Source organism: Lichenostomus cassidix, unplaced genomic scaffold (assembly GCF_008360975.1).
Source record: "Lichenostomus cassidix isolate B80296 unplaced genomic scaffold, HeHo_3.0 HiC_scaffold_576, whole genome shotgun sequence".
NCBI classification, from domain to species: Eukaryota; Metazoa; Chordata; class Aves; order Passeriformes; family Meliphagidae; genus Lichenostomus; species Lichenostomus cassidix.
This window is the reverse complement of record NW_028147271.1, coordinates 95-19,196: the sequence shown is the minus strand read 5'-3', so window position 1 is coordinate 19,196 and position 19,102 is coordinate 95. Positions and strand designations below refer to the sequence as shown.

General features: G+C 56.6%; 1 protein-coding gene and 2 long non-coding RNA genes across 4 annotated transcripts; 2 read left to right on the top strand and 1 right to left on the bottom strand.

Annotated features, from left to right (window-relative positions):
- The first annotated feature begins 2,990 nt into the window (after nt 1-2,990).
- LOC146423671 (uncharacterized) lies at nt 2,991-3,335 on the top strand. The gene is made up of 2 exons (XR_014847371.1): nt 2,991-3,207; nt 3,257-3,335. It is a non-coding gene; the product is annotated as an uncharacterized LOC146423671 (long non-coding RNA).
- A 2,125-nt stretch (nt 3,336-5,460) lies between these two features.
- LOC146423670 (uncharacterized) lies at nt 5,461-14,262 on the top strand. 2 transcript variants are annotated; one of them, XR_014847369.1, is made up of 6 exons: nt 5,461-8,143; nt 9,599-9,728; nt 10,900-11,059; nt 12,803-12,932; nt 13,697-13,963; nt 14,106-14,262. XR_014847369.1 is itself a non-coding variant. In XM_085044589.1 (5 exons), the coding sequence occupies exons 1-5, from the start codon at nt 5,506-5,508 to the stop codon at nt 13,867-13,869; spliced, it is 3,231 nt and encodes a 1,076-aa protein (XP_084900715.1). In that variant the 5' UTR covers nt 5,461-5,505; the 3' UTR covers nt 13,870-14,085. The 2 variants fall into 2 exon arrangements, 1 of the variants encoding a protein (XP_084900715.1); XM_085044589.1 differs by lacking the exon at nt 14,106-14,262 and having other exon boundaries at nt 13,697-14,085.
- A 709-nt stretch (nt 14,263-14,971) lies between these two features.
- Nucleotides 14,972-18,267, bottom strand: LOC146423669 (uncharacterized). Its single transcript, XR_014847370.1, has 2 exons — nt 17,910-18,267; nt 14,972-17,877 (listed from the first exon to the last, which is right to left on the bottom strand). It is a non-coding gene; the product is annotated as an uncharacterized LOC146423669 (long non-coding RNA).
- Between the last annotated feature and the right edge of the window lie 835 nt (nt 18,268-19,102).

The following is a 19,102-nucleotide window of genomic DNA, read 5'->3' as shown; positions in this document are numbered from 1 at the left end:
TTAGATGACCAAACCTCCCTAAAATTCTACAAAAATTCTGAACCTGGGATGTTTTTCCACCTCCCTCAGGAGATGGAAAAGATGTTCTCCTGATGTTCTCCTGATGTTCTCTTGTTAATCTTTATCTTTTTTGGCAAACAGATTTTTTAGGTGACCAAACCTCCCTAAAATCCTATAAAAATTCAGAAATTGAGATGTTTTTCCACCTCCCCCAGGAGATGGGAAAAATGTTCTCTTGATGTTCTCCTCATGTTTTCTTGAGGTTCTCTTGATGTTTTTTCTCTCTCTGGATATTTTTTGGGTCACCAAACCTCCCTAAAATTCCATAAAAATTCCATAAAAATTCCATAAAAATTCCATAAAAATTCCATAAAACCTCTGAAATCAGTATTTTCTCCTGTCCCCACCCCCAGGAGATGTACAGCTTCTTCAGCAGGTTGGACACCAAGGGCACCAACCAGAAGTTCTCTTGATATTCTCCTGATGTTCTCTTGATGTTCTCTTGATGTTCCATTGATGTTTTTATCTTTCTGGGTATTTTTTTTGGTGACCAAACCTTCCTAAAATTCTATACAAATTCTATAAAGATATTCTATAAAAATTCTATAAAAATTCCATTAAAATTCTATAAAAATTCCATAAAAATTCTATAAAAATTCCATAAAAATTCTACAAAAATTCTCAAAAAATTCCATAAAACCTTTGAAATCACTATTTTCTCCTGTCCCCACGCCCAGGAGATGTACAGCTTCTTCAGCAGCCTCCAAGGGCAGCAACTACAAGTTCTCTTGATGTTCTCCTGATGTTCTCCTGATGTTCTCCTGATGTTCTCCTGATGTTCTCCTGATGTTTTTTATCTCTTTGCATATTTTTTGGGTGACCAAACCTCCCTAAAATATCTATAAAAATTCAGAAATTGAGATGTTTTGCCACCTCCCCCAGGAGATGTACAGCTTCTTCAGCAGCCTGGACACCAAGGGCACCAACTACAAGTTCTCTTGATGTTCTCCTGATGTCTTTTATCTCTTTGGATATTTTTTTGGGTGACCAAACCTCCCTAAAATTCTATAAAAATTCTATAACAATTCTATAAAAACACCATAAAAAATTCCATAAAAATTCCATAAAACCTGTGAAATCACAATTTTCTCCTGTCCCCACCCCCAGGAGATGTACAGCTTCTTCAGCAGCCTCCAAGGGCACCAACTACAAGTTCTCCTGATGTTCTCCTGATGTTCTCCTGATGTTTTTATCTTTCTGGGTATTTTTTTGGTGACCAAACCTTCCTAAAATTCTATACAAATTCTATAAAGATTCCATAAAAATTCTACAAAAATTCTCAAAAAATTCCATAAAAATTCTACAAAAATTCTACAAAAATTCTCAAAAAATTCCATAAAAATTCTACAAAAATTCTCAAAAAATTCCATAAAAATTCTACAAAAATTCTCAAAAAATTCCATAAAAATTCTACAAAAATTCTCCAAAAATTCCATAAAAATTCTACAAAAATTCTCCAAAAATTCCATAAAACCTGTGAAATCACTATTTTCTCTTGTCCCCACGCCCAGGAGATGTACAGCTTCTTCAGCAGCCTCCAAGGGCAGCAACTACAAGTTCTCCTGATGTTCTCCTGATGTTCTCTTGAAGTTCTCTTGATGTTCTCCTGATGTTCTCTTGATGTTTTTTATCTCTTTGCATATTTTTTGGGTGACCAAACCTCCCTAAAATCCTATAAAAATTCAGAAATTGAGATGTTTTTCCACCTCCCCCAGGAGATGGGAAAGATGTTCTCTTTCATCAAGATGTTCTCCTGATGTTCTTCTGATGTTCTCTTGATGTTTTTTATCTCTTTGCATATTTTTTGGGTGACCAAACCAGACTAAAATATCTATAAAAATTCAGAAATTGAGATGTTTTGCCACCTCCCCCAGGAGATGTACAGCTTCTTCAGCAGCCTGGACACCAAGGGCACCAACTACAAGTTCTCTTGATGTTCTCCTGATGTTCTCTTGATGTTCTCTTAATGTTCTCTTGATGTTCTCTTGATGTTCCATTGACGTTTTTATCTTTCTGGGTATTTTTTGGGTGACCAAACCTCCCTAAAATTCTCAAAAAAATTTCAAATCACTATTTTCTCCTGTCCCCACGCCCAGGAGATGTACAGCTTCTTCAGCAGCCTCCAAGGGCAGCAATTACAAGTTCTCTTGATGTTCTCCTGATGTTCTCCTGATGTTCTCTTGATGTTTTTTATCTCTTTGCATATTTTTTGGGTGACCAAACCTCCCTAAAATATCTATAAAAATTCAGAAATTGTTTTTTTTTTCACCTCCCCCAGGAGATGTACAGCTTCTTCAGCAGCCTGGACACCAAGGGCACCAACTACAAGTACGAGGTGGCTCTGGCCGGCCCTGCGGTGGAGCTGCACAACTGCATGGCCAAGCTGCTGGCGCATCCCCTGCAGCGTCCCTTCCAGAGCCACGCCGCCTACGGGCTGCTGGAGGAGGAGGACAGCCCCGAGATCGAGGCCACCGTGTGACGGGGACACCGCGGTGGCACCTCGGGGCGGCCGGGGACACGGCGGGCTGGTGGGGGAGGAGAGGAGGGGCGGTGGTGTGGTGGTGGGGTTGGGGTTTGGAGTGGGGTTGGGGTCACCTGGGCTGGTTCTGTGTCACCTCTGGTGGTTCTGTGTCACCTCCGGGTCATGGGGGACACGGTGGGGTGGTGGCACCGTGGTGGTTTTGGGGTGAGAAAAGAGAATTTTCTTGACTTGTGTGGAGTCTGTGGTGGTGTTGGTTGTCACCTCTGGTGGTTCTGTGTCACCTCTGGTGGTTCTGTGTCACCTCTGGTGGTCCTGTGTCACCTCCAGGTCATGGGGGACACCGAGGGTGACTGGGGACACAGTGGGGTGGTGACACTGTGGTGGTTTTGGGGTGGAGAAAGAGAAGAATTTTCTTGACTCGTCATGTAGTGGTGGTTTTGGGGTTTGGGGTGGGGTTGGAGTCATCTGTCCTGGTCCTGTGTCACCTCTGGTTGTTCTGTGTCACCTCCAGGTCCTGGGGACACGAAGGGTGGCTGGGGACACAGTGGGGTGGTGACACTGTGGTGGTTTTGGGGTGGAGAAAGAGAAGAATTTTCTTGACTTGTGGTGTTGTGGTGGTTTGGGGTGGAGTTGGGGTCACCTGTCCTGGTCCTGTGTCACCTCTGGTGGTCCTGTGTCACCTCCAGGTCATGAGACTGGCAGGGGGACACCGAGGGTGGCTGGGGACACGGTGGGGTGGTGGCACCGTGGTGGTTTTGGGGTGAGAAAAGAGAATTTTCTTGACTTGTGTGGAGTCTGTGGTGGTGTTGGTTGTCACCTGTGGTGGTTCTGTGTCACCTCTGCTGGTTCTGTGTCACCTCTGGTGGTTCTGTGTCACCTCCAGGTCACAGGGGACACGAAGGGTGGCTGGGGACACAGTGGGGTGGTGACACCGTGGTGGTTTTGGGGTGGAGAAAGAGAAGAATTTTCTTGACTTGTCATGTAGTGGTGGTTTTGGGGTTTGGGGTGGGGTTGGGGTCACCTGTCCTGGTCCTGTGTCACCTCTGGTGGTTCTGTGTCACCTCTGGTGGTTCTGTGTCACCTCAAGGTCCTGGGGGTGGCAGGGGGACACTGAGGGTGGCTGGGGACATGGTGGGGTGGTGACACCGTGGTGGTTTGGGGTCACTTCTGCTGGTCCTGTGTCACCTCTGCTGGTCCTGTGTCACCTCCAGGTCATGGTGACACCGAGGGTCGTTGGGGGTCGTGTTGCTAACAGGGGCAGGTGGCACTGGGCAGTGCCAGCTGGGGACACTGGGAGCACTGGGTAGCACTGCGAAATGCCAGTTGGGGACACTGGGTGGCACTGGGTGAAACCAGCTGGGGACACTGGGTGGCACGGGGCAGGGCTGGTTTGGACACTGGGTGGCACTGGACAGTACCAGTTGGTGACACTGGACAGTCCCAGTTGGTGACACTGGTGACCCTGGGCAGTACCGGTTGGTGACACCGGATGGCACTGGGCAGGGCTGGTTTGGTGGCACTGAGTGGCACTTGGTGACCCTGGGCAGTACCGGTTGGTGGCACTGGGCAATACCAGTCGGTGACACCGGGTGGCACTGGGCAGGGCTGGTTTGGTGGCACCAGGTGACACTGGGCAGTACCGGTTGGTGGCACTGGGCAGGGCTGGTTTGGTGGCACCAGGTGACACTGGGCAGTACCGGTTGGTGGCACTGAGTGGCACTTGGTGACACTGAGCAGTACCGGTTGGTGACCGTGTGACACTGGGCAGTACCAGCTCTGGCCGCTAGGTGGCGCTGAGTGTTCATGGGCGGGGCACTGAGCGATTGGCTCCGCCCCTCTGCGCATGACGTCATCTCGACGTGCAGGGCGTGTTCACCCAATCGGCGGCTCCGATTGGCTCCGGCTCAGCCAATCAGCGGCGGCGCGGGGCGTTTGAACGGGCGGGATGAGCGGAGCGTGAGTGGGGGGGAAGCGGGCTGGGGATGTCGCGATATCGCGATAGGGACACCGGGATGTCGCGATAGGGACACCGGGATATCGGGATAGGGACACCGGGATATCGGGACAGGGACACCGGGATTGGAATATCGCGATAGGGACACATATCGGGATATCGGGATTGGGACTGCGGGGTCGGGATTCAGGGAGGGGACGCGGGGACCGAGGGGTGACACCGCGACACGCGGGAATGGGGCACAGGGACCGGGAGGGGACACCGGGAGGGGACAGTGGGGACATGGGGGACACAGCGGGACCGGGAGGGGACAGGGAGCCGGGAGGGACAGTGGGGACATGGGGGACACAGCGGGACTGGGGGTCACAGCGACACTAGGGCACAGCGGGACCGGAACGGGGCCACCAGCACCGGGAGGGGACACACCGGGACCGGGCAAGGACACCGGCACTGGAGGGGGACACGGGGACCGTGGGGGACACTGAGCCCGGAGTGGGGACACAACGGGTGGCCACCAGCGCTTTCCGAGGGGACACTGGCACCGGGGGTGACACCGCGACCAGAGGGGACAACAGCCGCGCCGGGCCGGAGCCGCAGCACGGCGGTGGGGACATGGCGACACCAACCCCGCTGTCCCCCGGCGGTGCTGGTGGCACTCGTGTCACCCCGCGGGGTGGCCTTGCCTGATCTCTGTCCCCTCCCGGCCCAGCCGTGCCCGGGAGTTGTCACCGCTGGATGTGGCCGCGGCGCGGGGATGTCACCTCGGGGTCCTGCTGCGGGCTCAGGTGAGGGGACAGCGCTGGGGACAGCTCTGGGGACAAACTGGGGACAGCGACACCACCGCGAGACCCTCCATGCTGGGGGTGTGGCTCTGTCACCCCGCGGTGGCCCGGGTGACAGCGCTGTCCCCTCCCCGCAGGATGGGACCCGAGCCGCGGGGCTGGCGCTGGACAAGGGTGAGGATGTCCCCAAGGTGTCACCTCCGCAGCGGGGACAGCGCCGGGCGGTGATGTCACCTCTGTCCCCAGAGCCGCGGTGGCCCAGGAGGGCTCTGTCCTTCCTGACCGAGGATGGCAGTGACACCTCCGTGTCCCTCGAGGGTGACACCGAGCCGGAGCCGCGGGGCCGCGGTGTCCCCAAGCCGGGACAGGGCTGTCCCCAAGCCCCCCGCGGGGACACTTGGTGTCCTGCTGTCCCCCTGCTGCCCCTCGCCTGCAGCACGCTGCTCTGGGACCAGGAGGGACCCTCGGGTGGCGATTTGGGGGGACAGATTGGCTGTCACCGCGGGGATGTCCCCAAACCTGGCCTTGGGGACATTCCTGGACAGCTCCAGGAGAGACTCTTGAGCCGCAATTTGGGGGGAAGGACAGGAGATCCCCGCAGGAATGTCCCCAAATCCGGCCTTGGTGACATCCCCGAGAGACCCCCGTGTCGCGATCTGGGGGGAAGGACAGGCTGTCCCCGCCGGGCTGTCCCCAAGGCCGGGTTTGGGGACATCCCCGGCTCCTGTCCCCGCTTAGCTCCCGCTGTGTCCCCGAGGTGGCGCAGGATCCCCGCGGTGTCCCCGAGGTCCCCCCCGCCCCGCAGTGGCCTCGGCAGCGGCGTGGTGGCACCTGAGACCCGCGGTGACATCCCGGGTGACATCGCGGGTGACATCCGGGCTCAGCGCCGTCCCGCTGTCCCCAGCGCGGGGGTGACACAGCCGGGGCGCTGCCACCCCGCTGGCCTTGGGGACAGCAGCAGCAGCCTTGGGGACAGCAGCAGCAGCAGCCTTGGGGACAGCACCGAGTGCTTTGTCACCGCCATGGAGTCCCTGGAGCTCGGTGACACCGAGGGGACTCAGCACGGGGGTCACCCGGGGGACACTGACCCCTCCCCGCCGGGAGGAGCCACGCGGGGCTGTGACACCCCTGGGGACAGCCGTGTCACCCCCCAGAGACGTGATCCGCCTGGGGACAGCCATGTCACCCTACGGGGCCGTGACACCCCTGGGGACAGCCGTGTCACCCTCTGGAGCCAGGACCTGCTTGGGGACAGCCGTGCCACCCCCCGGGGCCGTGACACCCCTGGGGACAGCTGTGGTGACAGCCATGTCACCCTCTGGCGCCGTGACCACCCTGGGGACAGCCGTGTCACCCCCCGGAATCAGGACACCCCTGGGGACAGCCGTGTCACTCACCGGAGCCGTGATCCACTTGGGGACAGCCATGTCACTCCCCAGCGCCGTGACACCCCTGGGGACAGCCGTGTCACCCACCGAGGCCGAAACCACCGTGGGGACAGCCAGGACCCCCCTGGTGACAGCCATGTCACCCCCCGGAGCCGTGACACCCCTGGTGACAATCAGGACCCCCCTGGTGACAGCCATGTCACCCCCCGCAGCAGGACCCGCGCGCTGGCAGTGACATCTCGGCTCTGCTCTTCCTCCTCCTCCTCCTCCTCCCTGTTCGATGTCACCCCCCCGATGGCGCGGCGACCGCCGAGGGTCAGAGTCCCCAGGGTCACTGTCACCTCCCCGGGCCGCGCTGTCACCTCCGGCGGGGAGGGACAGGCGACAGGCTCGGCGGGTGACACCGGAGCTCCCTGGGTGGCGCCGGGGGGTGGCAGCGGCTCCAGCTCCGGTGCCACCGTGCTGCTGTCGCCTGGGGACAAGGGACATTCCCAGAGCTCATCTGGCTCCGGTGCCACCGTCCTGCTGCGACCAGGCGACAAGGGACAATGCCAGAGCTCATCTGGCTCCGGTGCCACCGTGCTGCTGTCACCTGGGGACAAGGGACAATGCCAGAGCTCATCTGGCTCCGGTGCCACCGTCCTGCTGCGACCAGGCGACAAGGGACAATCTCAGAGCTCCTCAGGGTCCTGTCGCACGGTTCTGCTGCGTCCAGGTGACAAGGGACATTCCCAGAGCTCATCTCCCACCGTCCTGCTGGCACCAGGTGACAAGGGACAATCCCAGAGCTCCTCAGGGTCCTGTCGCACGGTCCTGCTGGCACCAGGTGACAAGGGACACTCCCAGAACTCATCTCGCACCGTCCTGCTTGCACTAGGTGACAAGGGACAATCTCAGAGCTCCTCAGGGTCCAGTGCCACCGTCCTGCTGCGACCAGGCGACAAGGGACAATCTCAGAGCTCCTCAGGGTCCTGTCGCACGGTCCTGCTGCGTCCAGGTGACAAGGGACACTCCCAGAACTCATCTCGCACCGTCCTGCTGGCACTAGGTGACAAGGGACAATCCCAGAGCTCCTCAGGGTCCTGTCGCACGGTCCTGCTGGCACCAGGTGACAAGGGACACTCCCGGCAGTCCCCGTCGGTCACTCGGGGCTCCCCCAGCCCGGAGGGTGGCTCTGGGTGGCAGTGTCCCTCGCCCTTGGGGACATCCCGGTCCCAGCGGCCCCACGGGAACTTCGGGCGCCTCCCGGGGACACCCTCGGTGCCACTGTCACCCTCCGTGCCACTGTCACCTGCTGGCTCCATCGGGGACCTGGGGACACCCTCGGTGCCACTGTCACCCCCCGGCAGCGCCACCCCCCGCTCCGAGTGGCATCCTGAGTGTCCCCGCCGTGGCACAGATGCCACCGCCACCCCCCGGGGTGGCCGCGTGTCGCCGGTGTCGCCGCTGGCCAGGGAACCCCGCGGGTGGCCCGAGGGTGAGTGGCGGGGGTGACATCTGGGGGTGACATCTGAGGGTGACATCGGGGGTGACATCTGAGGGTGACATCCCGGTGGTGACATCTGGGGGTGACATCCCGAAGTGACATCCCGAGGTGACATCCCGAGGGTCACCGGTCACCCCCTGAACGGGCTGGGGGGGAAATGTGGGATCGGGAGGTGGTTTTGGGGTTGTTTTGGGGGATTTGGGGTTGTTTTGGGGATTTGGGGTTGTTTTGGGGGATTTGGAATTGTTTTGGGGGGATTTGGGGGTTTTGGGGGATTTGGGGTTTTCAGGATTTGGGGTTGTTTTAGGGTATTTGGGATTGTTTTGGGGATTTGGGGTTTTGGGGATTTGGGGTTGTTTTGGGATTTCGGGTTGTTTTGGGATTTTGGGGTTGTTCTGGGGGGTTTGGGATTGTTCTGGGGGATTTGGGGTTTTGGGGATTTGGGGTTGTTTTGGGATTTGGGGTTGTTCTGGGGCATTTGGGGTTGTTTTGGGGGTTTGGAATTGTTTTGGGGTTTTGGGGATTTGGGGTTGTTTTGGGGATTTGGGGTTGTTCTGGGGGATTTGAGGTTGTTTTGGGATTTGGGTTTGTTCTGGGGCATTTGGGGTTGTTTTGGGGGATTTGGGGCCACGGGAACTGGAATGTGGGGTTTGGGGCTGTGGGGATGGACTTTGGGGGATCTGGGGTCATGGGGATGGGAATGTGGGGTTTGGGGCCGTGCTGGGGAGTTTAGGGCCACGGTGACTGACCATCAGGGTTTTGGGGTCATGGTGACAAACATTGGGGTTTTGGGGCCATAGGGATGAAAATGTGGGGTTTGGGGCCATGATGAACATCGGGGTTTTGGGGTCATGATGAAGAACATTGGGATTTTGGGGCTGTGGTGAGGAACATCAGGGTTTTGGGGCCATGGTGACAATTATTGGGATTTTTGGGGCTGCGGTGATGAACATCGGGGTTTTGGGGTCACGGTGAACATCAGGATTTTGGGGTCACAGTGGACATTAGGATTTTGGGGTCATGGTGACGAACACCGGGTTTTGGGGTCACAGTGATGAACATTAGGATTTTGGGGTCACGGTGAACATCAGGAGTTTGGGGCCATGATGACCAACACTGGGTTTTGGGGTCACAGTGAACATTAGGGTTTTGGGGTCACGGTGACAAACACCGGGTTTTGGGGTTACAGTGAACATTGGGGTTTTGGGACCCTGATGACAAACATTGGGGTTTTGGGGTCACGGTGAACATTAGGATTTTGGGGTCACAATGACCAACACCAGGTTTTGGGGTCCCGGTGACAAACACTGGGTTTTGGGGTCCCGGTGAACATTAGGATTTTGGGGTCACAATGACCAACACCGGGGTTTTGGGGTCACAATGACCCACACCAGGTTTTGGGGTCACAATGACCCACACGGGGTTTTGGGGTCACTCTGTCCCCAGGTCACAGCCCGGCGCTGCTGGCGGCGCTCAGGACCGGCCGAGTCCCCGACTGCGGGCAGGACGAGCTGGCGCTGGCTGTGGGGTCAGACGGCCCTAAATCCTGCTTCAACTACCTGCTGCTGGACCCCAGGTGGGATCACCCTGATGACCCCCATCCCGATCCCACAGACCCCAAACCCCATTCCCAATCCCACAGACCCCAAATCCCGATCCTGATCCCACAGACCCCAAACACCAATCCCACAGACCTCAATCCCGATCCTACAGACTCCAAATCCCGATCCCACAGACCCCAATCCCAATCCCACAGACCCCAAACCCCATTCCCAATCCCACAGACCCCAAACCCCAATCCCACAGACCCCAAACCCCATTCCCAATCCCACAGACCCCAAATCCCGATCCCACAGACCCCAAATCCCATTCCCAATCCCACAAACCCCAAATCCCAATCCCGATCCCACAGACCCCAAATCCCAATCCCACAGACCCCCAATCCCGATCCCACAGACCCCAAATCCCAATCCCGATCCCACAGACCCCAAATCCCGATCCCACAGACCCCAAACCCCATTCCCAATCCCACAGACCCCAAATCCCATTCCCAATCCCACAGACCCCAAATCCCGATCCCACAGACCCCAAATCCCATTCCCAATCCCACAGACCCCAATCCCACACATCCCAAACCCTCATTTCCACCCCCCAACTCCTCGTTCCCATTCCCAAACCCCCAAAACCTGGGATTTGTCCCCCAGTTCAGATCCCAAAACCTGTGATTTTTGCCCCAGTTCAAACCCCAAAAACTAGGATTTCTCCCCCGGTTCAGACCCCAAAAACCGGGATTTATTCCCCCAGGCAGCTCCGACCCCAAAACTGGGATTTCCCCTCCAGCTCAGACCCCAAACCTGGGATTTTTCCCAATTTCAGAGCCCCAAAGAGGGATTTTCCCCAATTCCAGACCCCAAAAACCGGGATTTTTCCCAATTTCAGACCCCAAACAGGGATTTTCCCCATTTCACATCCCAAAAACTGGGATTTTTCCCCCAGTTCAGACCCCAAAAACGGGGATTTCCCCCCCATTTCAGACCCCAAAAATGAGGATTTTCCCTGCAGTTCTGACCCCAAAACAGGGATTTTTCCCAATTTCAGACCCCCAAAACCGGGATTTTCCCCAATTCCAGACCCCAAACACAGATTTTTCCCAATTTCAGACCCCAAACACAGATTTTTCCCAATTTCAGACCCCAAAATCCGGTATTTTTCCCAAATCCAGACCCCAAAACCTTATTTTCCCCCAGGATCACTCAGGACCTTCCCCGGCGCAGCGCCGCGCTCAGCCCTGCCGAGCAGTTCCGGGTGTTTGTCGCCGCGGTGTTCTACGTGGGCAAGGGGACAGGCGACAGACCGTGCTGGCACCTGCGACAGGCGCGGGGACAGCTGCGGGCGGGGACAGCGCGGGTATGGGATCGGGAATATGGGATTGGGAATGGGAATATGGGATTGGGATCGGGGTGGGAATGAGGAAATGGGGATGGGAATGGGGATGGGGACAGGGGACAGACCCTGCTGGCACCTGCGACAGGCGCGGGGACAGCTGCGGGCGGGGACAGCGCGGGTATGGGGTTGGGAATATGGGATTGGGGTGGGAATGGGGACAGGGCGGGTGGGATATGGGATTGGGATTGGGACTGGGGACAGGCGACAGACCGTGCTGGCACCTGCGACAGGCGCGGGGACAGCTGCGGGCGGGGACAGTGAGGGTATGGGGTTGGGGATATGGGATTGGGGTGGGAATGGGGACAGGGACAGGGCGGGTGGGATATGGGATTGGGATTGGGATTGGGACTGGGGACTGGGGACAGGGGACAGACCCTGCTGGCACCTGCGACAGGTGTGGGGACAGCCGCAGGCAGGGACAGCGCGGGTATGGGATTGGGGACAGGGACAGTGCAGGTGGGACATGGGATTGGGGTGGGAATGGGATTGGGGATGGGGATGGGAATGGGAATGGGGAAATAGGGGTGGGAATGGGAATGGGGTGGGAATGGGAATGGGGACAGGGGACAGACCCTGCTGGCACCTGCGACAGGTGTGGGGACAGCGCGGGTGGGATATTGGATTGGGATTGGGATTGGGGAAATAGGGGTGGGAATGGGGTGGGATATGGGATTGGGATCAGGGTTGGAATGGGAATGGGAATGGGAGAATGGGGTGGGAATGGGGATAGGGACACAGTGGCTGGGATATGGGATTGGGAAGGGGAATGGGATTGGGAATGGGATTGGGAATGGGATTGGAGACAGGGACATGGTAGGAATATGGGATTGGGGTGGGGTAGGAATGGGATTGGGGGAATGGGGAAATGGGAATGGGAATAGGAATGAGAATGAGAATGGGAATGGGAAAATAGGGGTGGGAATGGGATGGGAATGGGATGGGGATGGGAATGAGAGTGGGAGTGGGGGTTGGAGGCTGTGGGGAAGGGCACAGCGGGTTTAGGGTCACAGTAACAGATACAAGGGGTTTGGGGTCACAGTGATGATCACAGCAGGTTTGGGGTCATGCTGGGGCTTTGGGGTCACAGTGACGATCACAGCCAATTTAGGGTCACTGTGATGTTCACAGTGGGTTTGGGGTCATGCTGGGGCTTTGGGGTCACAGTGATGTTCACAGCGGGTTTAGGGTCACAGTGACAGACACAAGAGGTTTGGGGTCACAATGATGATCACAGCAGATTTGGGGTCACAGTGACATTCACAGCAGGTTTAGGGTCACAGTGACAATCAGTGGGTTTGGGGTCACAGTGATGATCACAGCAGATTTGGGGTCACAGTGATGATCACAGCAGATTTGGGGTCACAGTGACATTCACAGCCGATTTGGGGTCACAGTGACATTCACAGCAGGTTTAGGGTCACAGTGACATTCACAGCAGGTTTGGGGTCACAGTGACATTCACAGCCGATTTGGGGTCACAGTGACATTCACAGCAGGTTTGGGGTCACAGTGACATTCACAGCCGATTTGGGGTCACAGTGACATTCACAGCAGGTTTGGGGTCACAGTGACGTTCACAGCCGATTTGGGGTCACAGTGATATTCACAGCGGGTTTGGGGTCACAGTGACATTCACAGCAGGTTTAGGGTCACACTGACCACCCCAAGGCCGTGCCAGCCCCGCTGTCCCCTCATGGCCCCCAGGGTGACCCCAAGGCGCGGCGCATCCTGGCCATCTGGGGCAGCGGGCAGGGCGTGGTGCTGCTGCAGTGCTTCCACCAGCGCGGCCCCAAAGAGTCCTACAGCCGCGAGAGCTGCATGCTGGAGGCGCTCGGTGAGCTGGGGGCTGAGGGGCTGGGGGTGACCCTATAACTGCGGGGCTGACCCTACACCTGGGGGGCTGAGGGGCTGACCCTATAACTGTGGGGCTGAGAGCCTGGGGGTGACCCTATAGCTGTGGGGCTGGCCCTATAACTGGGGGGCTGTGGGTGTTAACCCTGTAACTGTGGGGCTGGGAGTACTGACCCTATAACTGTGGGGATGGGAATGCTGACCCTATAACTGTGGGGATGGGAATGCTGACCCTATAACTGTGGGGATGGAGGGGCTGATCCCATAACTGTGGGGCTGGGAACCTGGGGATGACCCTATAACTGTGGGGATGGAGGGGCTGATCCTAGAACTGTGGAGATGGAGGGGCTGACCCCATAACTGGGGGGGGCTGATCCCAATCCCCATGGGCTCTGACCCCAATTCCTGTGGGGCTGTGGGTGCTGATCCCAATCCCCATGGGCTCTGACCCCAATCCCTGTGGGGCTGTGGGTGCTGATCCCAATCCCTATGGGTTCTGACCCCAAACCCCATGAATTCTGACCCCGAGCCCTGAGGGTTCTAACCCCAAATCCCTGAAGGTTCTGACCCCAAATCCCTGTAGGTTATAAACCCAAACTCCATGGATTTTGACCCCAAATCCCTGAGGTTCTAACCCCAAATCCCATGGATTTTCACCCCAAATCCCTGAGGATTCCCACCCCAACCCCCGTGCTTTCTGTCCCCAACCCCACGTGTCCCAACCCCGCTGTCCCCTGCTGTCCCCAGGGCTGCAGCCGCTGACCAACTGCCGCCGGGGACAGAGCCACGGGGTGACAGCCACCTGGGGGTCACAGCGGCGCCAGCGCCTCGGGGTGCTGCTGCTGCACAGGGCCATGGTCATCCTGCTGGCCGAGGGGGAGAGCCAGCTGGGGCCTGGGGACATCCCGGGGGGACACTGACCATCCCTGTGTGACACTGACTATCCATGGTCATCCTGCTGGCCGAGGGGGAGAGCCAGCTGGGGCCTGGGGACATCCCGGGGGGACACTGAGTGTCCTGGGGACATTGACCATCCTGGGGACACTGACCATCCTGGGGACATCCCGGGGGGACACTGACCATCCGGGGGACACTGACCATCCTGGGGACACTGACCATCCTGGGGACACTGACCATCCCTGCGGGGGACACTGAGTGTCCTGGGGACATCCCGGGGGGACACTGACCATCCACGGGGACACTGACTATCCATGGTCATCCTGCTAGCCGAGGGGGAGAGCCAGATGGGGCCTGGGGACATCCCGGGGGGACACTGACCAGCCTGGGGACATCCTGGGGGGACACTGACCATCCCTGGGGGGGACACTGAGTGCCCTGGGGACACTGACCATCCTGGGAACAGGGACATCCATGGGGACACTGACTATCCATGGTCATCCTGCTGGCCGAGGGGGAGAGCAGGCTGGGACCTGGGGACATCCTGGGGGGACACTGACCATCCTGGGGACATCCCGGGGTGATGAGGACATGCTGTGGACACTGACCATCCTGGGGACAGGGACATCCTGGGGTGACAGGGACATTCTGGGGACACTGACCACTCCAGGGGACATCCCGGGGGGACACTGACCACTCCAGGGGACATCCCAGGGTGACACTGACCATCCCAGGGTGTCCCTTCAATGTCCTTTCCCCCTGAGAACATTTCCATTTTTTTCATACCCCCGATGGGTGATCAATAACTCGATAAATCAATTAATCTCTGCTGGAAATTTCTGGGTTCTATCCCCCCTGAAGGGCAATCAATCAATCAATCAATCAATAAATCAATCAATCAATCAATCAATCTCTACCAGAAATTTTTGGATCCTGGGAATTTTTTAGGATCCTATCCCTGCTCCGTGACAATATTCCTATTTTTCCACATCCCTTTCCACACCCCCGATAGATGATCAATCAATCAATCGATCAATTGATCAATCAATCAATCAATCGATCAATCCCGGGAATTTTTAAGATCCCAACCCTTCCCAGTATCCCCAGCAGAGACTCGGAGGCGACTGGGATTGCGGCACGGCTTTACTGGGGGGGTGACAGAGACGCGCGGTGACATTGGTGACATCATCGTGACATCAGTGGTGACATCAGTGGTGGCATCGGTGGCATCGGTGGCACAAGCACAGCGTGGCTCCCGCGGCGGCTGCGACCCCACAGCCGCCATTTGGGATATTTTTGGGACTTCCCTGACCCCATAGTGGTGATTTCGGGTATTTTTGGGGCGTTTTTGGGACTTCCCTGACCCCACAGCGGTGATTTGGGGAGGTTTTAGGGCGACCCTGACCCCAAAACCGCAATTTGGGGTGGCTTTGGGGTGGTTTTGGGGTCGCTGCGACCCCACAGTGGCATTTTTGGGACTGCCCTGACCCCACAGCCACGGTTTGGGGTAGTTTTGGGGAGTTTTTAGGGCGGCCGTGACCCCACAGCTCATATTTGGATATTTTTGGGATTTCCCTGACCCCACAGCCGCGATTTGGGGTATTTTTGGGACTTCCCTGACCGACAGTGGTGATTTCGGGTATTTTTGGGGTATTTTTGGGACTTCCCTGACCCCACAGAGGTGATTTGAGGAGTTTTTTAGGGCGACCCTGACCCCAAAACCGCAATTTGGGGCGGCTTTGGGATGTTTTTAGGGCAGCCCCGACCCCACAGCCGCGATTTGGGGTATTTTCGGGGCAGCCCCGACCCCACAGCCGCAGTTTGAGGCGTTTTTGGGGCATTTTTGGGACAGCCCTGACCCCACAGCCACGGTTCGGGGTGTTTTTAGGGCGACCCCGATCCCAAAACCGCAATTTGGGGCTTTTTTGGGATGTTTTTGGGGCGGCTGCGATCCCACAGCCACGATTTGGGATTTTTTTCGGGGTGGCCATGACCCCACAGCCGCAGTTTAGGGCATTTTTGGGGTGGTTTTGGGATGTTTTAGGGCAGCCCTGACCCCACAGTGGCATTTTTGGGATGTTTTTAGGGCAGCCCCGACCCCACAGCCACACTTTGGGGCACTTTTGGGAGCAACCCTGACCCCACAGAAGCGATTTGGGGCAGTTTTGGGATGATTTTGGGATGGTTTTGGGGCAGCCCTGACCCCACAGCCACAGTTTAGGATGTTTTTGGGGCATTTTTGGGGCGATTTTGACCCCAAAGCCGCGATTTAGGGCATTTTTAGGGCATCCCCGGCAGGAAATTCCCATAAAATTCCCACGTTGAGACAGCAGCAGGCACCGGTGACACCTTGGGGACACCTTGGGGACACCTTGGGGACACCTTGGGGACATCCTGGGGACATCACGGAGCTCAGCCGCGGGAAAAGGGACATTTAGGGTGCCGATTTGGGGTCAGGGACAGCGTGAGGTTTAATGGGGTCGGAGTTTCTTTGGTTTAAACTTTGGGATTTTTTTTGGGGACAAAGCGGTGACACAGCGCTTGGTGGCACTGGGGACATTGTGGGGACATTTCCGGGTCCCACGTGGCTTCCGGGATGCGGAAACGCTGGGATTTTATGGGGATTTTATTAGGGGAATTATGGGGTCGGGAGGATCCCAATGCTGCGGGAATCATGGGAAAGGGACAGGGATGTCCCCGAGGGCTGCGTGACCCTAAAATGTGACCCTAAAATGTGTGACCCTAAAATGTGTGACCCTAAAATGTGTGATCCTAAAAGGAACCCTAGAAGTGTGACCCTAAAAATGGAATCCTAAAAGCGATGGCACTGGTGACACGCGGGGTGATCCCAAATGACCCAAATTCGGAGCCCAGGTGACCCCAGATGACCCGAATTTGGGGTCTCAGGTGTCCAGGTGACCCCAGAACCTCCAAATTTCGGGTCGTGGTGACCCCAAATGACACAAATATGGGATCCAGGTGTCCAGGTGACCCTAAAACCCTCAAATTCGGAGTCCAGGTAACCACAAATGATTCAAATTTGGGGTCTCGGCTGTCCAGGTGACCCCAAAACCTCCAAATTTCGGGTCCAGGTGACCCCAAACGACCCAAACGTTGCATCCAGGTGTCCAGGCGACCCTAAAACCTCCAAATTTTGAGTCCAGGTGACCCCAAATGATTCAAATTTGGGGTCTCAGCTGTCCAGGCGACCCCAAAACCTCCAAATTCGGAGTCCAGGTGACCACAGGTGACTCAAATCTGGGGTCTCAGGTGTCCAGGTCACCCCAAAAAACCCAAACGTTGGATCCAGGTGTCCAGGCGACCCTAAAACCCCCAAATTCAGAGTCCAGGTGACTGCAAACCCCTCAAATTTGGAGTCCAGGTGACCCCAAACAACCCAAATTCGGGATCTCAGGTATCCAGGTGACCCCAAATGATCCAAACACGGGATAAAGGTATCCAGGCGACCCTAAAACCTCCAAATTCAGAGTCCAGGTGACCCCAAAACCTCCAAATTTCGGGTCCAGGTGACCTCAAACAACCCAAACGTTGCATCCAGGTGTCCAGGCGACCCCAAAACACTCAAATTTTGAGTCCAGGTGATCCCAAACGATCCAAACACGGGATCCAGGTGTCCAGGCGACCCTAAAACCCCCAAATTCGGAGTCCAGGTGACCACAAAACCTCCAAATTTCGGGTCCAGGTGACCAGAAAACCTCCAAATTTCGGGTCCAGGTGACCCCAAACAACCCAAACGTTGGATCCAGGTATCCAGGCGACCCCAAAACCTCCAAATTCGGAGTCCAGGTGATCCCAAAACCTCCAAATTTCGGGTCCAGGTGACCCCAAACGACCCAAATTCGAGGTCTCAGGTATCCAGGCGACCCCAAAACCCCCAAATTCGGAGTCCAGGCGACCTCAACCGAACCAAATTTGGAGTCCAGGTGACCCTAAACAACCCAAATTCGGGATCTCAGGTATCCAGGTGACCCTAAACGACCCAAATTCGGAGTCTCAGGTATCCAGGCGACCTCAACCGAACCAAATTTGGAGTCCAGGTGACCCCAAACAACCCAAATTCGGGATCTCAGGTATCCGGGCGACCCCAATCCCCCCAAATTCGGAGTCCAGGCGACCCCAAACCCTCCTCCTCCTCCCTTCTCCTCTCCCTCTCTCCTCCCAGCCCCGCTCCTCCCAGCCCGGCGGAGCTTCCTCGCCGCACCCTGGGGACACCAAGCGGAGCGTCCCGGAATGTCCCCGGCGTGTCGCCGCGGTGTCGCCGGGCGGTTATTTGGGGTCCGGGGACGTCTCGGGTTCCCAGAGGACGAACTCGTGCAGCAGGGTGTTGACGGTGTCGGGACATTCCAGCATCACCATGTGGCTTCCCTCGTCGATCACCTTCAGGAAGGCGATCAGGAGGATCTGTGGGGTTGGGAGAGATGGGTGAGACCCTAAAAAAGTCCTTGTGGGAAGGCTGGGGGTGGCAGGAAGACCCCAAGCCCAAAAAGTCACATTCTTGTCCCTGGTTTAAGGGATTAACCTGCTCAGGGTAGTAGAAAGACCCCAAAAAACCCTCCTCAGACCCCAAAAAGTCACACTGTCCCTGATCTCAGCGATCAGGAGGATCTGTGGGGTTGGGGAGAGGTGGGTGAGATCCTAAAAAAGTCCTCGTGGGAACTCTGGGGGTGGCAGGAGAGCCCAGACCCCAAAAAAGTCACATTCTGTCCCTGATTTGAGTTTAACCCCCTGAGTGTAGCAGAAAGACCCCAAAAAACCCTCCTCAGACCCCAAAAAGTCACACTGTGTCCCTGATCTCAGCGATCAGGAGGATCTGTGGGGTTGGGGGAAGGTGGGTGAGATCCTAAAAAAGTCCTCGTGGGAAGCCTGGGGGTGGCAGGAAGACCCCAAACCCAAAAAGTCACATTCTGTCCCTGGTTTAAGGGTTTAACCCCCTGAGGGTCGCAGAAAGACCCCAAAAAACCCTCATCAGACCCCAAAAAGTCACATTCTGTCCCTGATCTCAGTGATCAGGAGGATCTGTGGGGTTGGGGGAAGGTGGGTGAGATCCTAAAAAAGTCCTCGTGGGAAGCCTGGGGGTGGCAGGAAGACCCCAAACCCAAAAAGTCACATTCTGTCCCTGGTTTAAGGGTTGAATCCCCTGAGGGTAGCAGAAAGACCCCAAAAAAATCCCACATGAACTCCCTGAGGGTGGCAGGAAGACCCTAAAAAACCCCCATGAGTCTCCTGGGGATGGCA

Coding starts and splice junctions, on each gene's coding strand:
- LOC146423670 (XM_085044589.1), top strand. CDS start 5,506: ATGTCACCTCTGTCCCCAGAGCCGCGGTGGCCCAGGAGGGCTCTGTCC. Junction 9,729..10,899: donor TACCTGCTGCTGGACCCCAG/GTGGGATCACCC, acceptor ATTTTCCCCCAG/GATCACTCAGGACCTTCCCC. Junction 12,933..13,696: donor CTGCATGCTGGAGGCGCTCG/GTGAGCTGGGGG, acceptor TGCTGTCCCCAG/GGCTGCAGCCGCTGACCAAC.